The sequence below is a fragment of the Neofelis nebulosa genome, chromosome 2, assembly GCF_028018385.1.
Source record: "Neofelis nebulosa isolate mNeoNeb1 chromosome 2, mNeoNeb1.pri, whole genome shotgun sequence".
Classification (NCBI taxonomy): domain Eukaryota; kingdom Metazoa; phylum Chordata; class Mammalia; order Carnivora; family Felidae; genus Neofelis; species Neofelis nebulosa.
The window spans coordinates 169,679,629-169,700,393 of NC_080783.1; the positions used below are offsets into that span (position 1 = coordinate 169,679,629).

At 41.3% G+C, this 20,765-nt stretch overlaps 1 protein-coding gene across 2 annotated transcripts in view; it reads right to left on the reverse strand.

The window, feature by feature from the left end:
• Nucleotides 1-20,765, reverse strand: part of ROR1 (receptor tyrosine kinase like orphan receptor 1) — a 399,098-nt gene that overhangs the window by 286,216 nt on the left and 92,117 nt on the right. Inside the window, exon 1 of one of the 2 annotated variants that reach the window (XM_058717135.1) lies at nt 5,051-6,993. The exons of the other annotated variant lie outside the window; for it this stretch is intronic. Coding sequence (XP_058573118.1) covers nt 5,051-5,090 — 40 coding nt within the window. The 5' untranslated portion in view covers nt 5,091-6,993. Of the gene's footprint in view, nt 1-5,050; nt 6,994-20,765 lie in introns of those variants that run through there. 2 annotated transcript variants of the gene reach the window in all.

The window sequence follows — 20,765 nt, forward strand, 5'->3', positions numbered from 1 at the left end:
ATGTGGCAGGAATCATTAACATTATACTCATCAAGGCCCAGTATGTCAAAGGATTTGCTCAAGGTAAGGAGAAAAGAACTCTAGCCTTCTGTTTTTTGAAGTTATAGTCTTGAATAAAATGTAGCCTTTCTTGGATTTACAGAGATTTCAGGGAATATATATTTTTAAAAATGATGCTGTTTATAGTCTATGGTGATAGACATCAGAAAGTAATTTCCTGGGTTGGGTGGAGGGAGTGAGGATGGGAGGTAGGGTTGGCTGGGAAAAGGGGCACAAGGGAACTTTCTGGAATGATGAAAACATTCTGTAACTAGCTTTAGGTAGTGGTTTCACAAGTGGTCACAATTGTTAAAACAGATGGAACTGAACACTTAAAACCTGTCTACATTAATTATACCTCAATAAAAATGATGAAAAATAAAGACAAAAACAAAAAAAATAATATATTACCTTATATATTCAAAGCTTTGGTCCCCTGTCATGACCTCAAGCCCACTCTCTTCTTCTTCCTTCCATATATTCTTCATGAAAGTAAAGATAGCAACTCAGAGTGGACAGGCATAGCATGCCACCCTCAACTCCCCCAAAATCGCTAAATCAAACAGGAAACAATGGGGCGAAGGAAAGTGAGCTCCTCAATGGGCCCTCAGACAACCTCCCCTCTCTCCCTCAGAGGTGGTCTTGTGCCCACTCTCTAGGGACATGCTCTGAACCACCCACCTGGGCCATTGCCCGACCTGCTCAGGTAGAGACAGAGGCCTCAGTCTCCTGGACTGCCAATCTAGCCTTTCAAACAAACAGGAAATTCATTTGGGAGGAGGAGGGAGTGTGGAAGGGTCATGATCCTTCCATCCTTCTTTAAACAGAGTAGAAAAACATCATATACCCAGGTAACTGTAATAATTCAAAGTTGCTCAAACTTCAGCTCCGGCTCCCATCCCACCTGCTTGGTGGTAATGCAGCAGGGCTTAGGGGTAGCTCAGAATTCCACATTTCAGCTGGATCTGTGCTAGTGTGGAGGTGAGTGGTTGAGTTTGGTGGGCAGGGGGTGGAGGGGGTGGGTGGTCCTTCTACTTTTTAAAATTTAAAAAAAAAATCTTTTGGGAGAAGTCCTTTGGAGAACTCTAGAAGGAAAACCTTTCCCTTCCCTAAATCTAAGAGAAAATGGTACAGCAGCTGGCCATGAACAATATGCAGGAGAAGACTCAGAGACCTCTGTACCTTCTGGGTTCTAGTGTGCCATGTGTGGATGTTCGGTTTAGTCACCAGCTACATGACTCATTCTTGTCAAATGCTTGCCTCAGCAGAATTACAAATTACCATGTGTCTTAGACCTTCCCAGATTCTTACCAACAGGTGAAAACAACGTGTGTAAAATCCATAATGCCATGTCCCAAGAACTAGAATGTTGGAGCTAGCAGGAACCTCAGAAACCATTCACCTCAACCAACTCATTTTCCAAAAGAAAGTGTATCTATCCCATAAAGAGATATGCTTTCTAACCCACAGGAGGGTTCACACCCAGAGGGATCAAGTCTGCTCTTGCATTGACTCCATATCCATGGGCATCCCTGTGCATCTGTTCCTGGGAGGGAAATGCTTTCAAGTAGCAGACAAACAGACTGGAGATGCTAAAGAAAGAGACAAGGAGAGGGAACTGGGACCTCCCTTAGATGATATCCCTCTGTTAGATGATGCACCCTAAAATGCTGCTTTCCTTCCTCTTTCCCCCACTGCTATGGGCAGCACCTCTCCAGGGCACCACTGCCCACAGGGCAGCACCTGTGGGCACATTTGTCTTCGCCTCTGGAAAGAAGCTCTTTCAAAGCAAGAGTCATGTCCAGAACCATTACTGGTCCCCCAAAGCCCCAGACACTGTTGTTTATCAACTGAATGATGCTCACCTCCTCACCTCGTGGCCTAATTTAGACAAAGCCATGAAAGGAAAAATCCGAGCCTTCAGAATTTCTTCTCCTCCAAATATCTTCTTATCTGCTGCCACCACATGGTATCTGACACTTCCAACCCATGTGCCTGCTTCCCCTCTAAGGAGCCCCAACAAGAAACAATGTCTCCCATTGGCAACTATGCTACCATTTCTGTACCTTTGGTCATCACTAAAACAAGGGGTCTGTCCCACTCCTCAGCACACTAATTGAATACGGCTTTTTGCCATTCATCATCTTCATCACCACCACCATCATCATACAGATTTAACCCTACTCTAAGACACTGTTTAAATACTTTATAAATATTAGCTCATTAAACTCTTGCAATAACCCTAGGAGTTAAGTATTAATAATTTTCCCACTTTCCAGAGTGGAAAACTGAGGCACAAAGAGATTAAGCAACTTGCCCAAGGTTACTCAGTAGGTAAGTAGTAGAGCTTGGTTTCTAGAGCAAATAGTCTGGCTTAAGAGCCCACCTCATGGTCACTATTATGCTATATTATCTCTCCAGATTACCTTCATGCCTTTTCCTTCCCTCCCTCCAAAAATCAGTCAGGCACTTCCCCCTCTATGTTCCCATATTTGTCAACACTTTCCACACTGAGTATAAACCATCTTTGTAAATGCCTGTCTTCTCTCCTGGACTACAAATTGCTTGTGGAAACAGACTTTATTCATCTCTGTCACAGTTCAATAAATATTTGCTGAATCTGAATAAATAAATAAATGAATGACTATGTCCATTTCAAAGGGGGCAATGCTTTAACATCAGAGAGAATAAAGATCCCTGGATTAGAAATAAACCCAAGCATATACAGTCAACCAATATTTGACAAGAGAGCCAAGAATACTCAATGGAGAAAAAACAGTTTCTTCAATAAAGAATGCTGGGAAATTCAGATATTCACATGTAGAAGAATAAAATTAGAGCCCTATCTGATGTCACTCACAAAAAGTAACTCAAAATGGGTTAAAGACTTAAATGTAAGCCCTGAAATCATGAAACTCCTAAAAGAAAATGCAAGAATAAAGCTCTTTGACATCACTCTTGGCAATGATTTCTTGGATAGGACACCTAAAGTACAAGCAACAATATAAAAAATTAAAAAGTGGGAATACCTCAAACTAAAGAGATTCTGCTCAGCAAAAGAAACTATCAACAAAGTGAAAAGACAACCTACAGAGTGGGAAAAAAATATTTGCAAACCATATATCTGATAAATGGTTAATATCCAAAATACATAAAGAACTCCTACAATTCAATAGCAAAAAAGAAAAAGAAAAAGAAAAAACAAACCCACCAAATAATCCAGTTTTAAAAATGGGCAAAAGACCTGAATAGACATTTTTTAAAAGAAGATAAGTGAATAGCCAATAGGTACATGAAGAGATGCACAACATCACTAGTCATTGGGGGAATGCAAATCAAAACCACAATGAAATATCACCTCACACCTGTTAAAATGGCCATCATCAAAAACACAAGAGATAATAAATACATGCAAGGATATGGAGAAAAGGGAATCCTCGTGCACTAATTGGTAGGAGTGTAAACTGGTACAGCCACTGTGAAAAACAGTATGAAGATTCCTCAAAAAAATTAAAAGTAGAACTTCCATATGATCCACTTTTAGGAATATATCCAAAGGAAATGAAAACACTAATTCGAAGAGATATCTGCAGCATTATTTATAACAGCCAAGACATGGAAAAAACTTAAGTGTCCAATGATGAATGAATTAATAAAGAAAATGTGTGTGGTATGGATGGATGGATGGATATGTGTGTGTAAATTATTGGAATATTATCTATTTAATTAAGGGAATATTATTTGGCCATAAAAAAGAGAAGGAATTCTTGCCATTTGTGACAATATGAGTTGAGGGCATTATGCTGAGCAAAATAAGACAGACAGAACAAGACAAATACTGTAGGATTTCATTTATAGGTAGAATCTTAAAAAAAAATTCATAGGAAAAGAGTTGAGATTTGTGGTTACCAGAGGCAGAAGGTAAGGGGAGGAGAAAGTGGAGAAAGGTGGTCAGAAGGTACAAATTTCCACTTATAAAATAAATAGCACTAGGGATGTAGTGTGCAACGTGATGACTATAGCTGTACAATATATACGAAAGTTGTTAAGAGAGTAAATCCTAAAAGTTCTCATCACAAGGAGCAAAAATTTTTTCCTCCTTTTTGCTTTTTTTTTATGAGCTATGTTGACTAACTTCTTGTGGTAATCATTTCACAATATATATAAATTATACCTTAAGCTTATGCAGTGATGTATGTCAATTATAACTCAATAAAACCGGGAAAAATATGTAAATAATTGAAATGGTAAAAAATAAATAAATAAATAATGTTAAAAAAAGAAAAGATCCCTGCACTGTGAGTCAAGAGGCCATGGTCTCAGATCCCATCATCAACTAGCTGTGTGACCTTGAGCAACTTCCTTCACCTCTCTGATCCTCAGTTTCCTCATAGCTAGAGTGACAGGACTAGGCTTAAAGACCTCTGAGTTCCCTTTCAGTTATGGCATCCCAGGATTGTGGCATCAGGGCAGGTCAACAAGCCCATCTTTGTCAGTCCCTCATCTCACTTCCAGAGGTGCAACTCCACCAGTCTGACTTTACAAGTAGTTACCAGGAACAGCAGGCAAGAACGCTAACTGGGAAAGGGTGAGGCGGAAGACTGCACCAAGACTGATGGCACCAAGTTCCACGTGGGAACCACCAGAGAGGGGACAGCCAAGCAGTACAGTCAGCTGCCTTCTGGGGGCCGCTGGCCATTGGTGTGAAAAGAATGAGACCAGCCGCTCTGTCTGCACCAAAGCCGCTGAAACGCCTGCAACTCAGGAAGGGATTACTCCACTTGAGCAAAACCTGTGATGTTCTTTTCACTGCTTTTCCCCCTGCTATCATTACCCAGTCAAGCATTCTTGGCAACGTAAACAGATGATTAACAGGCAGGTTTGGGAAGAAACCAGGAGCAGGAGCTGGATCCCAGGAGCTGGTACACAAGCGTGTGCATTTTCTGCTTCCTCCCCCCGCCCCTGGTCTGAGAACTGTGGCGGGGATAGCACAGCCACACCACCATCTCACCCATGATGGATTGTGAGTAAATCCCATGATGGCTGCCCATCTCATTGGATGAAGATTTCTCCTGGCGGAGGGGGAAGGAGTATCGTGACGGTGGGAACCTCGTTTATTCAGCAACAGCAAGATGAACCTGGCATGAGAAATCAGACTCAGAACCGAAGCTGGCAGAACATCTGACGGGGTGCTGGCGGCCAGAGACAACACGGGTTACGTAGAGTTGCAAATGGCACAGAACGCCCATCAGCAAAAGGACTTCCTCGTGTTGTCTGGCCTTTTCTCTGAGGCCAGCTCATTTCACCCAGTCATAACACAGGTTTTAACAAAAGCTCAGAGCTGGGAAGTACGGCTTTTTGTGTCTTGTTGTCCCGGTTGTAGGAATTTTTATAGAAAGGTGACTTCTTTCCAGGGAAGTTTATATGGGATGTCTTTGATGTGAGTAGCCCAAAAGCAAGGAAAGGGGAGTTTTCTTACAAACAAAAAACAAACAAAATGCTAGGATAAGGATTCTAAGAATAGAATAGGGAAGGGCCAGATGAGGGGACAAAAGCCTTGCTGTCATCACAGCAGATCAAGAAAACTTCCCCAACAAGAAGTCAATTACTCCAAGAGATTCAACTTAAAGGTTGGGCTCTAATTTATAGATGTTTATTTCTTGGCTTCAGCAAAGACAGGACGGTGTTGGGATATTCTATTTTTTCCAGAATAAAAGTCTCAGAGTTGGAAGGACCTATGGGCCCAAACCCCCATCTAATATACAATTCCCTTCTACAATCTCCAGCAGGTGCCAACCCACTCTCTGCCTTATCATCTCTGGCAGAGGGAACTTACTATTTGCCCTTTCTACTTAGGAAATCATATCATTGGAGGTTTTATCCAGAAACTGGGCTAAAATTTGCTTTCCAGAAATGTCCCTGCATTTTTTCATCATTCCATATAACATAAACCTAATTCCTATGTGACGAAGAATCTTCAAAGGTTTTGAGGACAGTTCCTGTGTTTTTTCTTTTTGGGTTTAGCAATCTCAAGATCATCAACCAAAATACCTCCCCATCCTGGTTATTTTCCTCCAGACACATGCCAGCTGATTTTTATATTTAAATTCTTTACCAAAATCAACATTCCTTCTGTGGTCTGAACATGATAGACAAGCACAGGATTATTATGCCTCTTTGCAAATACTCTATGCCCACCATTACTATTTTCTCAGTGTGGCCATATCATACTGTGTGGACTAGAGAAGTCTGCAATGCAGATCTGACCCTTTTCACATATATTATTGCTAAGCCAACCATTCTTCCATCCTGCTCTTCTACAATTGGTTGTTTGAACCAAAGTACAGAATTTTACATTTTTCCCTATTAAATATCCTCTGGTTGGAGTCACTCAAGCTGTTTGAGACATCTGGCTTCAGATTAAGTCATCCACAGATTCACAAAATCTCCAAACATTGTGTCTTTTACTAATGTGATCAACATGTATGTCATCTTTGTCTAATCAAGTCATTGATATAAAAGTTGAACAGAACAGGCTAGAAGCCAAGGTTCTAAAAGGATGCGAGAGCCTTCTTTCCAGATTAATATTTATGAGGCAAACAGTATTCTATGGTGCTGTCTCCTTGTCCTCCTGGGCTTTAACATCCAAACCACTCATTGTGATCTGGCCTTTGCAAAGCTGCTCACTCTCCCTGTTACACAGCAAAATTTGCCTTTCACCAAATACATCCTATCGTCCCTTGCCTCCATGTTTTCACTTTACCTCCTTTGCCTAGAGTGATCTTTCCATGCTTTCACCTGCTAAACTTCTATTAATTTTCCAAGTCTCAGCTCCAACTTCTTGTGTAGCCATTCTCTGCTCCATAGGCAGAAGTTGGTGTTCCCAGAGCATCCTCTACAATCCTCTGCTACCATGGCCAACATACTGAGCTGCAACTGCCTATCTCTCTCCCAGAAGACAAGAGTCAGCCAATGGGTGTACACCTGCCATGATCCCCTCTGTACCCTCATGAAATTGTACTAATCAGGGGCGCCTGGGTGGCGCAGTCGGTTAAGCGTCCGACTTCAGCCAGGTCACGATCTCGCAGTCCGTGAGTTCGAGCCCCGCGTCAGGCTCTGGGCTGATGGCTCGGAGCCTGGAGCCTGTTTCCGATTCTGTGTCTCCCTCTCTCTCTGCCCCTCCCCCGTTCATGCTCTGTCTCTCTCTGTCCCAAAAATAAATAAAAAAAAAAAAAAAAAAAAAAGTTGAAAAAAAAAAAAAAGAAATTGTACTAATCAATCACTAAGTCCTGATGAAGCCTCAGAATTCTTCCCAACACAACCCACCAGGCAGCCACTGCAATTAATTGATTGGATCTGACACAAATTGAAACCCTATACTATTTTTTAATTTCCTTAAGGGCAGAGACCATACCTCATTCACCTTTGTATTGCTAGGCCCAGCAAAATATCTGGCATAAAATTAACTCAACAATTGTCTGTTGAATAGAATGCCTTTGTTTAGCTGAAATCTAGCATTTAGAAAATGAATTTCCCCATGTACATATAAGATCCCCATGAACAAAATAATTCTGGTAGTAGCAAGACTGGCCATTTGCACTGACTGCGATTAGCAATGGAGAATAATAATTGACCAGTGCTTAAAAACATTCTCCACCAGATTCTGAGAAGGCTGGCCTGGTTGGTCTCAGAATCCATAGCCCTCACTTGATACACATACATGGAGGCCTGCAACCAATTTGACTGCCTTTCCAGCTTTATGTATCCTAAATATCCATTAGCTGATAGTAATTTTAGGAGGTCTGAATGCCAGGGTTGAAAATGGGTCTGCCAAAGTTTTATCTACAAGAAATCTGTATTATGAAGATTGCTTCCCCATGGAATTCTTCGGAACCAGCCATTTGAACCAAAAAGGAAAAATTCCTAAAAAGACTCATTTATTATCACATGTCAGTGTTCTTAAAGATAGCCCCTGGGATGAGTCTAGGGGCAGCTGTATTTATGTGAAGGTCAAATTAGGGCCATCATCACACTGGGCCAACATCACTACTATGTATTATTTAGTAATCAGCCCTTCTTAGTGTATCTCTAACTATGGAATGGATATTCCATCCAAGTACTAACCAGGCCAACCCTGGTTAGCTTCTGAGATCAGACGAGATCAGGCACGTTCAGGGTGGTATGGCCATAGTGGAATGGATTTTCCAGATCTTAATCTAATCTCCAATATTACTCTGGCAGAGTCACAATGTGCACAGAATTTGTAAATAAGGAGGGTAAGAAAGTTAAGATAGAGCAAAGTTCCCTTGCTTTTCATAAATAACTTTCAGAGGCCTCCTTAGAATTCCTAGTACTGCATTCAAACCACATCCAGGACTTGGTTAATTAGAAGTGGTTAACAGCACTTGGCTAGAGCTAGATGGTCAAAAACAGTTTATTGGATGGATGCATGCATGGAAGGAAGGAAGGAAGGAAGGAAGGAAGGAAGGAAGGAAGGAAGGAAGGAAAAATAGGTGGTATGCAACTCTGTCAATAGAGAAACTACAAAACCAGACTCTTATCTCTTGAGTCAACTTCCTAGAAACCAAAAAGACCCTTGCATAATTAACAAGAGAGCCAACACCTCAAACAAAGCTCAAACTAAGTCATAAGTAAACTTATTAGGCTTGAATTCCTTCACAGGGAAAGTATCATTTAAAGAAACAATTTAAAAGATTACCAAGGAACACTTAGATTCAGCCACCAGAGCTAATTATGATTAACAATTTGGACACACACACATATGGCGTGACTTCCACAGCAGTACTATAGGCCCACACAGTGTGGTCCTCTCTGGTTATCGTGGAGCCTAGGGTTTGTCCAGCTGGGAAACTATTACCCCTGCTTCTAAAAATATTATCACTTGCCTCAAGCTAGAAAAGACCCCGTGAGAAGAATAACTTGGCTATTGGAAGTTTCTACATATTCTGAGTAAAGGGCTCCAATCTTTTTGTGCTAATTAATTCCTTGGCATAATTTAATCAGCAATATTAATAATAGTTGGCCAATAAGCTCTTACTTTCAACCAGGTACCACTCTCAGTATTACACAAGCATCATCACATTTAACTTTTAACGAAGCTTATATTCATTACTATTATTACCCACATTTCACAGACTAAGTTAGGTAATCTCCTGTGTCACCTAGCTGAGACATGGTAGACCCTGAATTCACACCAGCAAACCTGTCTTCCTCAGGACGAGATCCCTCGATGAAATGAGTGTGATCCATACCATCTTCATCAAGGGAAGATCTTTGATGGTTTTTTTTTTGAAAGAGAGAAAGAAAGAGAGAGAGCGCACACATGTGAACGAGTAGGGAAAGGGCAAGGGAAGAGGGAGAGAGAATTTCAGGTAGGCTTCCTGCCCAGCATGGAGCCCAACGTGGAGCCCTATCTCCCAACTTGAGATCATTACTTGAACTGAAATCAAGAGTCAGACACTTAACTGACTGAGCTACCCAGCACCCCTCTTTGATCATTTTTAAAATCAATTTTTGAAAGACTTTGCAAGGTCTATATTTATGTGTGTGCACTATATACTTTCAACACAAGGCCAGGATATCATAAGTAGAGTTCTATAAATGCCTCTGACTAGAGAACCCTTATTCCCCACAGAACACCTTGAGGTACCACAGAATACACACAAGAAACTCTGCCCCACAGGGAGGTGGTGCCCATGTCCCTTGAGGCCTTGGCTCTCATCTCAGGCTACAGATAGTCTCCCCGGTTGTCTGCAGTTCTCCCTAAATTATACACAGGCTTAACTTTCCATCTCATCTGGCCTTTCCTCCTCTCACAAACACTGGCCCTTTGGCAAAACTACAACATAAGACATCATCCATCATGGGGGAAAGAGTTGGGATTCTTTCTTTTTCTTTTGTTTTCTTTATTGATTCATTTTCTAATTTTCAAGGCACATCTGCTGCCAGGAAATAGTTATCACTTCAGAAGAGCTTCCTTTCACCAGACGGTGAGAACTCAGTAATCTGTTTGGGTTTCCTTCCCTACTACCACGAGGAAATTAAATAAACAAATATTATGTGATAAATAAATAAATAACACAAGCAAGCATGCGTTGCTCAAAGATTATATTCTTGCTCAGCCTCAAGACTCATTCCAAATTCCTGTGACTTCTATGTCTCCCACTGATGATTTATTGCCTTTTAAGTAAAATTGTCCATTCACTCTAAGTTTTAATATTTTAGGTTATCAATCCCTTTAAAAAAGGAATGAATGAATTAATGAATGAAGTTATTCAACAAATGCACGTTGAGGACATGAGATGTGCCAGGTGGTGATGAAACAGGCTATGGTCTCTAACCACAAGGAGTTTACAGGCTTATGGGAGATACTGACAAATAAGAGACTATGCAAGAGTAACCAATGCTACTAGTAACTCTTAGAGAGAGAAAGGGGTGACTGAGAATACTCACGGTGGGGTGGAGGGGTGGAGGAACCCCCACCTGAAGATGAGATGTTCTGGCAAGGAGAAGGGTGAAACAGGCTACTTCTGACAGCAAAGCAGGCAGAAGCCACATCCATGGTGTCCAGCAAACCAAGTTTCAGTATGGGTTTCAGTCCTTAGCTTATGAGCAAGTGGCAGCCCTTAAAGAGTTCTAAACAAGAAGGCTCATGATCAGATTTCTGTTTTTGAGAAAAGTCATTCCAACAACAGTGTGGCAGACAGATTAGAAAGGAGCAAAGAAAATGTACAGAGACTGTCATGAGGCTGCTACAAGCTTCATGGCTCAAAACTGTTAGGTAAATAACAACTAGGTTCATTTCCAACCAGTTCCTCCTTGCCAAGGAATGCTAATCATGTTTTCAAAGCCAAAGGGAAATGCAAGAACATAAGAAGCTTGAGAATGCTAAGGTATGTATGGAAGTCAAGCATTCCTAAGTATGCCACAGGAATCCTATAAAGATAAAATCCTGTAAAGATCCATTCCTCTCCCTGGTTCCCCACAGGTGAACCCTGTTACATTTTCCAAGTTGGCAGAGAAGGGCAGTGAAGGTGTTCTGGAGTCCCCAAGTCATACCATTGGTCCACCCTCTTCCTGGATGTGTTCCAAATTGGGGTCAGGGTGCAGATGTAAAGGAGAAAAAGATGGCATGAAACCTAACAAGATGCCAGAGAGATCCTTGGAGGCAAGGGCTCAGGAAGCACTCTGCAATCTCAGGAGGAAAGTTTCTGCGATGAGAACCGAGATTCAAGGGTAAGAAAGGCTTTACACTCACCCAAAAGCACCAGAAAAGACACACCTGCATACGGCCATGCAGTGTCTCAACAAGAAAAGTCTTTGTCATGGGTGCCAGGTTCATACTAAAGTCATCAGATAGTTTACAAACTGTGACAGCACATATCAAAGTGTCCCAGTCTCATCATTTAATGTTTCCTGGCCCCATGAAAGGTCTAATAAATGGTTTCTGCTGGATATAGCAGCTCATAAACTTTCCTCGTTACATTGGAAGTCTAAATCTTCCCTAAAAATCAATACCCCATGAATTTTCTTTAGAAGTAGTAAAGAAAAATACAGACATCTCCTCTGGCCCGCAGTAAGAAGTGCTATTGCGCCGTCCCTAGCCATGCTATATCAGGAAGCTCCGTCTTCTGCACACTCCCATACCACCTTTCCACAAACTGCTCCTCACCCTACTCCCACCAAGACCAGTCCTGTTGGTGTAACTTTACAAATGAAGGAAGAATAAAAATCATAAGTTACCAACTCTTTCCACATGCCAGGTTCTACACCCCTGCCTTAAACTATCCCTAAATCATGACAGGGGTGCCTGGGTGGCTCAGTTGGGTAAATGTCTGACTTCAGCTCAGTCCATGATCTTGCAGTTCATGGGTTCAAGCCCTACGTCGGGCTCTGTGCTGACAGCTCAGAGCCTGGAGCCTACTTTGGATTCTGAGTCCTCCTCTCTCTCTGCCCCTCCCTGCTATGCTCTCGCTCTCTCTCTCTCTCTCAAAAATAAATAAACATTAAAAGTTTTTAAAAAATCATGACAGTGTATCAGGCAGTGTGCCTGATTATTATCCCCATCCTACAGGTGAAAAAACGGAGTTTCAGATTAAGCAATTTGCCCTACTCACACACTGAGTGGCAGAGCCAGATTTGAATCCATGTTAGATCTGGCTCCAGAAGCCAGATTTTTAACCACTATGGCCTTCCACCCAGAGGAATTTAACTCTCCTCCCAGAGGAACTTTTCTTTCAACTTCGAGCAAACCTACTAACTCTTTGGGTTGGGTGGCTGAATAAGAACAGCACTAGAGGCTGCTGCTCTTTCCACTACATCAAGCACCCAAAGGAGATTGAAAGCTGGACATCTAAACTAGAGAAGTCAGCACTAATCCCCGCACGCTCTCATTTTGTAAGAAAATTTTTTTCAGAAGGAAAAAAAATGCTATTTCCATTGCAGATAAGTCATTGCTTTCTTAGCCAAAGCTAGCTATTTACTTTTTTCTGGCAAGCTCATTGACAGGAGTGCAATACATGAGATTCTCACTGGATGAGCTGTGCAGCCTTCCACATAGCATATTTTGGTTTAGAGGGTGAGGCTATGCAGCACAACCTCATTTCTGCATAGCAAACCTAAAATATAGCCTTGAGAGTGCAAAAAGGAGGAGGAGGAGAGAAGGAGAGATGGCATAAACACATGTTCTCTCACTTGCTTGCTCGCTCGCTCTCTCCCTCTCTCTCTCTCATGAAAACAGTTTCCAATTCATTTCATAATTGCATTGAGTCATCTGGGCTAATACTCAGACCACTTCTCAAATTCACCATGCCCCTTACATGCAGGAAAATAAGGCATTTAAGTAAATTTCCCTCCTTCCCACATAATCTCTTTCTCTTTGGTTAGTTGGATGGAGGTGGCCAGAGAGAGGAGGGAGCAGAAATTTTGGAAATCATAGCTGATGAATTGCAAACGTGTGTAAGTGATGCACAGGGTGGGAGGGAGTAAAAAATGAAATTCCTCTGTGAAAATAACGCACATGTCCCAGGGAAATGAGCCACACATTTTTTATGAATCAAGAGACCAGTGCTTTCTTTATATGTGTGCCAAACAGCATTCCTGGGTAACAGTTCCATATCTCATGAGGTGTAAGCCACTTCACTCCATCTTATTAGAAACATTCAAAACAAGGCAAGTATTTTGAAACCCATAAAATTTATGGAATTCTAGGCACACCAAAGACAGAATGGACGAGGGACTCCTCTGTTTAACTGGTTTTAATTTATATTCACTTTAGTAGTTTAACCCACCTTTAAAATCCAACCAAGATTTGAAAACATTAATAACTATAAACCATTTTTTAATGGTTCCCCACTTTCTCAACAACCTTAAAACTCACTTGCTTAAGGCTTCAAGGACATAAGAAAAATGAATCCCAGAGTCCCTAGAAAATTGGCTATAACCTTTGTCACTCACCGGATTACTTACCCACCTCACAAGCCATTTGAAAGGCGAGAGAGGCCTCCAGCTGGTGACCAGTGCAGCTACCCAGCCTAAATATTCCCTAAAAATTCTAGACAGCAAATAATGAGGAGAGAAGTGATCAAGCAAGTCTATTTATCCTGAAGCCCAAGTAAATTAACCAGTGCATGGTGGCAAACAGAATATGTTCTTCAAAACAATCAGGCCAAATTGCACCATAAACTTGTGAGCATACAGTTTTAAGTAGCTTAGGATAGTTTCATTTTTCCAACTCCCCAAGGTAAGACCCAAAGGGAAAACTCAACTTAAATATTTACTCTTAATTTAGCAGCCCTTATACACATGGTATACCAGATAGAGTTAAAAAAAAAAAAAAAGCAAATAAGTAAACCACGGTCATGGCCATCAAGGATCTTAATTAGAGCCCAAAAGTTCAAATGATAATATTAGCAAGACTTTCTAGGCCACTTCACAAATGCCAACCACCATGCATATTATCTCATTTAATTTTCCCAACTGTCCTATAGGGAAGATGCTATTTTTATTCTCTTATGCCCTGTTTGCCAATGAGAAAACATAAGCTTGGAAAGGTGAAGTAACTTGCCCCAAAACACACAGAGAGTGGCAGCACTAGGATTTGAGCACAGCCTAATTCTAAAGCCTCCTGAGATAATAAGACATGGAGGCTTTCTACCCTGAGTTCAAAAAAAGCCAACACAGAGAGCATAGTTTGTTCTGGACACTGTTGTGAGCACTGGGCATAAATTGACTCATTTGTTCTTTATAATAGACTTATAAAGTAAGTACTACGATTATTCCCAACTTTATAGATGAGGCAACTGAGGCAAAGAGAGGTTAAGCAACTTGCCCAGGGTAACAGATTTCACAACTGATGGAGTCTGGATTCAAACCCAGGCATCTGGTTCCGGGCTGTTCTCTATGCCACTCCACTATCCATCTGTCTAAGCATGGCAGCCCCAAGGGGGATGATACATTCTGGTTCCATTAAAAGAATAACAGAGGGGCGCCTGGGTGGCGCAGTCGGTTAAGCGTCCGACTTCAGCCAGGTCACGATCTCGCGGTCCGTGAGTTCGAGCCCCGCGTCAGGCTCTGGGCTGATGGCTCGGAGCCTGGAGCCTGTTTCCGATTCTGTGTCTCCCTCTCTCTCTGCCCCTCCCCCGTTCATGCTCTGTCTCTCTCTGTCCCAAAAATAAAAAAAAAATAAAAAAACGTTGAAAAAAAAGAATAACAGAATCCAGAACCATAAGAGAAATGTTTCACTATACTTTGTGCTCATCTGATTATATTTGGGGGCATTTCATTCAGGTATCTTTACAACATTTTAACAAAAACATTAACAAATTGGAACTTGTCCAGCAGAGAGCAAGAAGGGGAGAAAATAAGGAAACAATATCCTAAGAGTATAGAGTAATTGCGACAGTTTGGCCTGGAAAGGAAATTTCGAGAGCACATATACACCATCTGACTAAAATGCCAAGAGGGCTCAAACCACCATAAGAAGACCCCTTGGACCTGACTGGTTTGTCATCCACTTGCTCATCAATTTTTACTGAGTAGCCAATAAGTGTCACATGGAAGAAAAGTTCTTTAGCTTAAGACCTCCCGCATTTTAAAAGCAGAAGCTCTGCTCACTCACCAGTGAGATCCACCAGAGGCGGGAAGAACAGGTAGCAGGGATGGTTCCTGAACTGAATGGAACTCTGGACATGTGACCTCTGAGACTCTGCTATGATCCATTTAGCCTGCCCTGCACTACCACTATCAAAAATGCCATAAAAGTCCTCACAAAATACAACCTTTAATCATCCATCAGAGGCCAAAAGTAGCAGCAGCCCCCAAAGGAAGAAAAACATCTTCCATGGGCTTTTACGTTGGGAATTTGACAAGTTTGAACAGGGGTAAGACATACCACACTTTGAAAATAAGCCAAGGGACTACTTGTGTTCTAAAACAAGAGTATAATTAGGAAGGAAAAATGCAATTTCTCTCCTCCACTTCCTTCTCCTCAAATATTAACAATCATCTTGTTCCTAGGTGTGTCTTGTCTGTTTTTTTAAGTTTTTACACTGAGCAAGAAACTGTGGTATCAGCATCCTGGGTCTCCCTGGACCACAGAACCAGCTCCTAACACGTCAGCGCTGGGCCCAGTTTGCAGCAGGGGAAGGCACTCGCTGTTGGCCCCTCTAGCAAAATGTTTTCCAATTTCTGAGTCAGGGGAAGCATCTGAGGTCAAGATCTATAAACACATTCCAGAATATGAGCACTTCCAAGAGAAAAAAAACAATCAAAACCACTGCAATGGTTTTAAATTTAAGTCAGACAATACTTCCCATGAACTATTGCATTCTTTGTTAAAATGAAGATGTGTACGTACTTTCAGTGTTACTATTAGTGTGATTTCTTGAAGTTTTTCTAATTTCCTTTTCTTTTTTAAACCATGTATTACTTGGTAAAAAAAAAAAACAAAATGCTATAAATCTTATGCTATCTCAAGGCATTCTTCTAGATAGGATAATGAATTTTCCATAGGTAAAGAATATCTTTCCTGAACCAATTCTGATCATTTTTAGGGATACTTTTTCTTTTTTTTAATCTACATTAATGAGACAGAGATTTGCACAAATCAGTCTAAAACAACAGAAATTAGCCAATCAAAAGGATGGTCATGGTATTCTACTGTAGTATCAGGAAAAGGCTTTGACCTAGCCTGCTCACTTCCAGATGTTTTCTCAGTGCAAGTTTTTGTTTGCTTTGTTTTGCTTTTTAAAGAATGGTTTGGAAGAGTGAGCATGGGGGATGGACTAGGAAGAGAAACAAGATCTCTCAACCAAAAATGTCTTACTCTTTGGTTTACAATACTATTGAAACAGAAATGTCATTCAGCAGTAGCTGGAATCACTCAAACAGAGGCATGTATCCAAACCCACCCCCTGAATCTAGGAGCACACATATCAGTGGAGGGCAAAAGTCTCCACATAGTACTGATGACCTGAGAACTAAGTGCAAACAGAAATCATCGCACGATTTGTTGAAAGCAGTTCAGAGTGTGCCTCTCTCATCGCTTGCCATATCTCCTATCCCCACTGAGAGAGACTGAGAGAGAATACTTCTCTGTAGGAATCTTCATAAAGATTAAAATCATCAATAAACCCTGATCATTTTGTTTATAAACGACCTCTCAGATCATCTTCTCCTACTCTCTCCCCAGCTTTCTTTGGGTTTTGGAAGTCGAAAGAGAATATTAAAACACAACACGGGGCACCTGGGTGGCTCAGTCGGTTAAGCATCTGACTCAATTTCTGCTCAGGTCATGATATCACAGTTTAGGAGTTCCAGCCTTGCATCGGGCTTTCTGCTGTCAGCACCAAGCCCACTTTTGATCCTCTGTCCCCCTCTCTCTGCCCCTCCCCTGCTCTCTCTCTCTCTCACAAAAATAAATAAACATTAAAAACATATTTTAAAAAAACACAACATATTTTTACTATTGTGGGATTTGAGGAGACCAAGAGATTAAGACTGACAAAGAAGGTAATTATGTCTCCATTAGCACCACTAATGAAGGGAAGAAGTGAAAGATAAATAATGGACAATCCAAAAACCATTTGTATCTGATCCTGCAACAAAACGGATAGGTTCTCTTGCAGTAGGCCTGCCTTCCTAATTATTTTCCTCCCTCTGAACCAATGATAAAATTGGACTGCCTTCAAGAACACACATTAACTGATAATGGGAGAGAAGGCCAAGAAAGGCTGGGTGGCCTTGGACAAACTGGAATTCAATTGAATGATATGCGGACCTTTAAATGGACCTTTAAGCAAGCACCAACTACATGTGAGGTGCTACATTATCTACTTGTCTTATGTCTACTAAACCTTTCAACAGCATTGCCCCCATAAATATCACCATCCCCATGCTGCAGATGAGAAAAATTGAGGCAAAAGGAAGTTAAGGAATTTACCTAAACAAGCAAATGGGAAAGAAGGAATCTGGGACACAGGCCTAGATGTGTGTGGCTCCAACATTTATATTCTTTCTACTACACCTTGCTTCTTCTCATTTTTAAGAGACAATTCTCATAGTGGATAATCCACAGACAAGATCATCAAAAGCGGGTATGTACATCATTTCACACAAGACACAGGAGTATGCAAATTTACCAGGGAAGAGTGGTATTTAGCTGTTTACTGATAGGACCTACTATAGACCACCCTGGTATAATATAAGACATATTCACCATGAATTTCTTCCCAGATATGATGTTGACAGTTTCTGTTGAAACCAGGCAGTTTTTTTGTTTCTATTTCTCCAACAAGTTTAATACAGAGGATTTTGCAAAGCCACATCTCAGGTTAGATCGCACACTTTGGCAAACACAGTATAAGATAGGTGTTTAATCTTGACAGCGTCTCATTAGTGTAAATTAGTGACTCAATATTAAAACTAGAAAACAAGCGGTTAAGAGACCCCAGCTAAGACAAGTTTCATTAAAACAATAATGACTTAATACACGTTGTGCCCAGTTTCAGAAAGTTTCAAGCTCCCTAATCATTTTCTGGATGGTTTCCATTCCAACCAGTTTCCATGTTGGTATAAATCCATCAATCCCCAGTGAGGATGTGCATGGGAAAATGAACATAATGTTAAGTCTACAGAGACCCTGTTGCAACGTCAAAATCAAATGATGTCAGTTTAAATTACAGCTAAAAAAAAAAAAGGCACTATAAAGACAAATGTCTCCTGGAGCCTGTCTGGTTGCCTAGAGCAAATGCTCTACCAAGTTGGGTAGAGAAACCGGTTTCCATTTGCCTAGTAATTTTCCCACTGCTTCCAGTTTCCAAAGAGGCAGTTGGCAGTGAAATCTTGCTCAACAAGCCAGTTAACAGGACTGAGCACTGGGGACTCCACAGTGTATCAACTGCTTGTGTTCTAAAGAGAAGGATCACTTGTACCAATCAATCAAGTCATTTGCACATATCATCCTCTATTTACTCCCATTACTACTAGAAACCCACAAGCTTTCATTAAAGAACTTGCTAATTTCCTGAGATGGAAGACCCAACTCTTTCAGCAACAAGGACCCCTTCTGTTATTCTTCCTCCGAGGGCACCATGTTTCTAAGACTCTACCATGTGGTTATTACAATGACCAAACCTGCCTATTTCTCTTAGACTTTGCAATAATACCAAACATGGTTTACAGATCCTATGACTACCTCAGTCCAGGGATACCTGTTTGGAAAGCAGTAAACAGGAAATAACAAAAATAGTAATAACACTTCACGTTTATTGAATGCTTACTATTTATGCCAGGCATTGTGCTAAGTGCATTATTTACACTATCCAATTTCATCTCACCACAACCCTGTGAGGTAGCACTATAATTACCTTCCTCATGGAAATATTCAGAAATGTTAAGTAACTTGCCCAAGGCCACCAAACTAGAACCAGAGCAAAAATTTGAACCATGCTGTCTGACTTCAAAGCCACTGCTCTTCTCCACTCCACTGGTTGCCTTGCCTCTCACTCCTAGATGCATTCCTAGGTCATTCTCACCCCCTTGGAAAACATCATAAGCATTATGCCCACACTGGGAACTTTTGAAAAGATTCAAATTATGATCTTATTCTCTGATACCACATCCTCAGTCTATGGAGGTTTGCATTTTTACAGATAAGGGACAGAGGGAGGGAGGGAAGGAGGAAGGGAGAGAGAGAGAGAAAGAAAGAAAGAGAGAGAGGTTGAGAGAGAGAATGCCTAGAGCATCAGAAGTATTCAAACCCAGGTGCTGGCTCTTTCAGTCACCATTTCCCTGCACCTAACTTCCTCCATCCACAGTAATAATGTAGGGATCTATCTCCAGGATGTCCCCAAACATCCTCAAATATTTCTTTCTAAATACTCTCAAATATTCCTTCTGAATTCTCTCCTTTGAAAGTGAAAAGCAAAGACGTTTCACTCTGACAGCCAGTTTCTCTATGTTTCTGATGAAAGCACCAAGGACAGCCTTGGACAATGAACTCTGGGCAGTTCCATCCTGCCACCATCCTGAATCCCCCCTCCCGCAGCGAAGAGAAAGGAAATCATTGGGATGGGGTGGGCTGGGAGTTTCCTCTAGATGTTCATAGTTTAAAACACAGGTTCTATTAAAATAGCTAAAGGTCTACATGCAGATATAATTAGTTTTGAAAGCGTATGGGAATACCATACGATGCATGTGGAGGGGGTAGCTGGAAAGAGCAGAAAACTAAATGATACCTACAGCACGGTGTCAACTGTACTGTCATGGACATGTGGACAGGGACCATTAATAAACCTGAAAACACAAAAAAGGTTTCATTTGTACAAATGGTAAGCCCACACACATTTTTCCTTGTGTTTTGAGTTCAGTTTCTGTTATAATATTTGTGCAATAAATAATAATTTCAAAAGGATATTATATACAGAGTGTATAATTACATGACACAAGTATAAACAAATTAGCTTTATAACATGTCAGCCAAGCATTAACCATTTAGAAAATTCCAAGTTAGGATGCCTATCTGGGGTTACTCACTTACCTCTCTCTCTCTCAAAAGGAACTAGGTCCAGTTGTAAGATTCCTTTGATCATATGTGCTAAGTGTCCATCCAGGTCCAAAACTTATGGACAGCACACTACCTGTTCCTGGAGCTTAACAAATATTCTAGAATGACAGAATGAGGTCTTCCTCAAGTGTCACTTTCCTACTCAGAGAAAGACCAACAAAATTACGACTACGGTGAATGCAGGTTGTGTTCCTAACAACCCAACACCACAAAGCTAAGTTCTGTTCTGGGGGGGATGAAGTGAGGAAAAGCAAGATTCAGCTCAGAAAGTGCAAAGAGGAGAGCACACCATGAGTCTGATTTACACTGAGGACATCCTATTTATGCTTGTCCAGCAGCACAAAGCCCCTTCTTAGGAGGGCTGGCAAGAGATGTAAGATGCACCTCATCTCAAGTACTTGGCAGACTGGTACAGAGGTCAGGCATGCACACATGCATGCACACACACACACATACACACACACACACACACACACACACACACACACACACACACACGCTGGGCACAAGCGCCTAAGTTACCTCAGGCCAAATGAGCTGCCGGCCAGCACAGAACACCAGCATTTTCAGACTCACCAAGGAGTGAGGGCGCTTTGAGAAATTAAAATTCTAAGTTGTTAGAAGTTCCAAATAATCAATA